General features: G+C 40.8%; 2 protein-coding genes across 4 annotated transcripts in view; both read left to right on the forward strand.

Moving 5' to 3' along the window:
- LOC138019036 (uncharacterized) overlaps nt 1-615 on the forward strand; it is a 783-nt gene extending 168 nt beyond the window's left edge. Inside the window, 1 exon segment of the mRNA XM_068865698.1 lies at nt 1-615. This exon segment is cut by the window's left edge and continues 168 nt beyond it. Within this exon segment, the coding sequence (XP_068721799.1) occupies nt 1-615 (615 nt within the window).
- LOC138021786 (myosin heavy chain, clone 203-like) overlaps nt 1-2,500 on the forward strand; it is a 121,251-nt gene that overhangs the window by 79,237 nt on the left and 39,514 nt on the right. For all 3 annotated transcript variants that reach the window (XM_068868788.1, XM_068868786.1, XM_068868787.1), the window contains one exon: nt 1,478-1,540. In XM_068868788.1, the coding sequence (XP_068724889.1) occupies nt 1,478-1,540 (63 nt within the window). The remainder of the gene's footprint in view (nt 1-1,477; nt 1,541-2,500) is intronic.

Consider the following 2,500-nt stretch of genomic DNA (forward strand, 5'->3'; position numbering starts at 1 on the left):
GTAGTTATAAAAAAGCTACTGAGCGAGGACGATCATGAGAAGCGCCTTTTTATTAAAGAAGCGAAAATTCTCCATGGCATTAACAATGAATATATCGTCAAATTCAAAGCTGAAATAATGGAACCATTTGCAATGATGATTGAATAATTGTTTTTCGACTTCGCTCCTTTCGGCGGCTCAGCAATTGTTAGCAGTTTGGACAGGCTCCTACAACATCTTCACATGAATGAGGCAATCGACCAATTTCCTTTTCAAGAAAAGATCGCCCTAGAAACGGCAGCCGGGCTTGCACATTTGCATGACCTTGGCATCGTTCATCGAGATATTAAGCCTGCCAATGTACTTGTCTCCAACCAGCATTACTCTACCTTAGATGACAGACAGGAACTTGAGCATGCGTTTCAAACTAGGCCGATAATTTGCAAGCTGGCGGATTTTGGAGAAAGCCGATCCGCAATAAACCAAACAAGTAATGTTTGCCGCATGGTTACGAGTAATATTGTCCGTGGCACGCCCGCCTATAGAGCCCCGGATTTTCCGCCTATAGAGCCCCGTGATTTTCCGTCATTCCGTCTTTTAGGATTTCGGGTGATTTTCCGTCATTCCGTCTTTTAGGATTTGGGGTCATTTTCCGCCATTCCGCCATTCGGCCGTTCCGCCGTTCCGTCATTCCGGCTTTTAGGGTCGCCCGATGCATAAAGTGATCTGCGGGCCAAGACGAAACTCTCTGCAAAGTTTCAAAACATTCTGTGGAGCGGATTCAGATCTACCTTAAATTTTTAATTAGTTAAAGTTGCTCTGAATTCGCTCCACAGGACTTTTTGAAACTTTGTAGAAAGTTTCATTCTGGCATGCTGATTACATTTCAAAAGAAACTTATTTTGCTTATTCTTGCCTGTTAACTGCTGATATATCGGGCAACTCCTCGAAACAAAGAGAAAAGATAGAATAAAACAATTTGCCGAAAATCCTTTTAATGACCGTAAAAGAAGCTTTTGTTTATGTTGGAAACACATTTGTTAATGCGATATACAAGGCTAACGGCGCTGTTGCACTGTGAAATGTTTCGTGCAACTTGTCTCGCAATGTTTTGGCACCTTGTGGCGGGACAAGTTGCGCGAAACGTTTCACAGTGTAACATACCCTGCAGAGGCCAAAATCGTTGCGAGACAAGTTGCACGAAAACTTAATTCTAATTTCCGCAACGGCTCTTGCTACTTGTCTCACAACGATTTTAGCGGGATTTTAGCCGTTGCAGGGTATGTTACATTGTGAAATGCTTCGTGCAACTTGTCCCGCCACAATGTCGTCAAAACCGTCATTGCGAGGCAAGTTGCACGAAACATTTCACAGTGTAACAGCGCCTTAACATTAGAGGATTTTTTCGCGAAGCATGTGAGCACCATAGTCTTTACATTTAAATGGCTTAAAGCTGAATTCAGCGTAAACACATTTCGCACCTTTTCTTTACAAAAAGGTGTTGAGGTTGACAGCAAGAAATAAGGAATTGCAGGATGGTGAAACTGAGCAGAAAGCGAAGGTAAATGTGTATGGCGCCTCTAATCTTGAAATAATGCGTAAATTTACCGTTGACTTGTCAACTGAACATGTAATTGCTTCTTACATTCTACAATTTATTGAGCCATGAAAAGGAATTTTTCAATGCCATTGAGTTGATGTTGGCATTACGTGTATTTTCTACCAATTGAGGAAGACTGGCGCTTTTGCATCCTATTCTTTGAACTTAGCAAGCGGTCTCGAATGAACAAAACATCTGGACCTCAGTCTGCGATTAAAGCCTCTCTTCTTGCTTGTAAGTTGAACTAAATCAGCACATTTAAACATGTCTTGTACAGCGTTTAGTGCTTAATTTGCCAAAAACCACTAGGCGAAACTGTTTTTGAACCAGACAGCTTTATCTAAGTTAGTCGTGGTGTCACGCACGGCGAAAATTCGGAAATTCAAAACGCTACGGGCCATAAAACCCTTTAAAAAGATTTCATTCTAAGTAATGTTTTACCTGCTATGGATAAAAATAAAAATAAAAATCGGGAAACCTCGCAGCTTTGATTCTACAATTTGATTACGTCCTGTGAAAACACTCTATTCCGTATTTTAAAAGTAGACGTATTTTATATCAAACCGTTAACGCTGAAACTCAGTCTCTTTGTATTGCTTAGGTTTCCAAAATGGACAACAGAGTAAAATATTACCGACTAGTATTCGTGGTTTCGCAAAAATAGCGCCTGAAACAGTTGTGGCAGTTCATTCAAAGTAAAGCGGAGAGCCCTAAAACGCCGGAAGCTGAAGCATTAATTAAAACTTGAGTTTAAATTGTTAATCAATTTTGCAGCCTAGCGAAAACGTTTTTTAACCCAAATTCGACGCAACGAGAAATTGGGTTGAAAGAAAAGGAAATCACCGCCCTTATACTGGACAAGTTACCACGGAAACAGGAAAGCCTTGCAAAAACACCCTTTCTATTGGCTTTAGTTGCAGT

The sequence above is a fragment of the Montipora capricornis genome, chromosome 10, assembly GCF_036669925.1.
Source record: "Montipora capricornis isolate CH-2021 chromosome 10, ASM3666992v2, whole genome shotgun sequence".
NCBI classification, from domain to species: Eukaryota; Metazoa; Cnidaria; class Anthozoa; order Scleractinia; family Acroporidae; genus Montipora; species Montipora capricornis.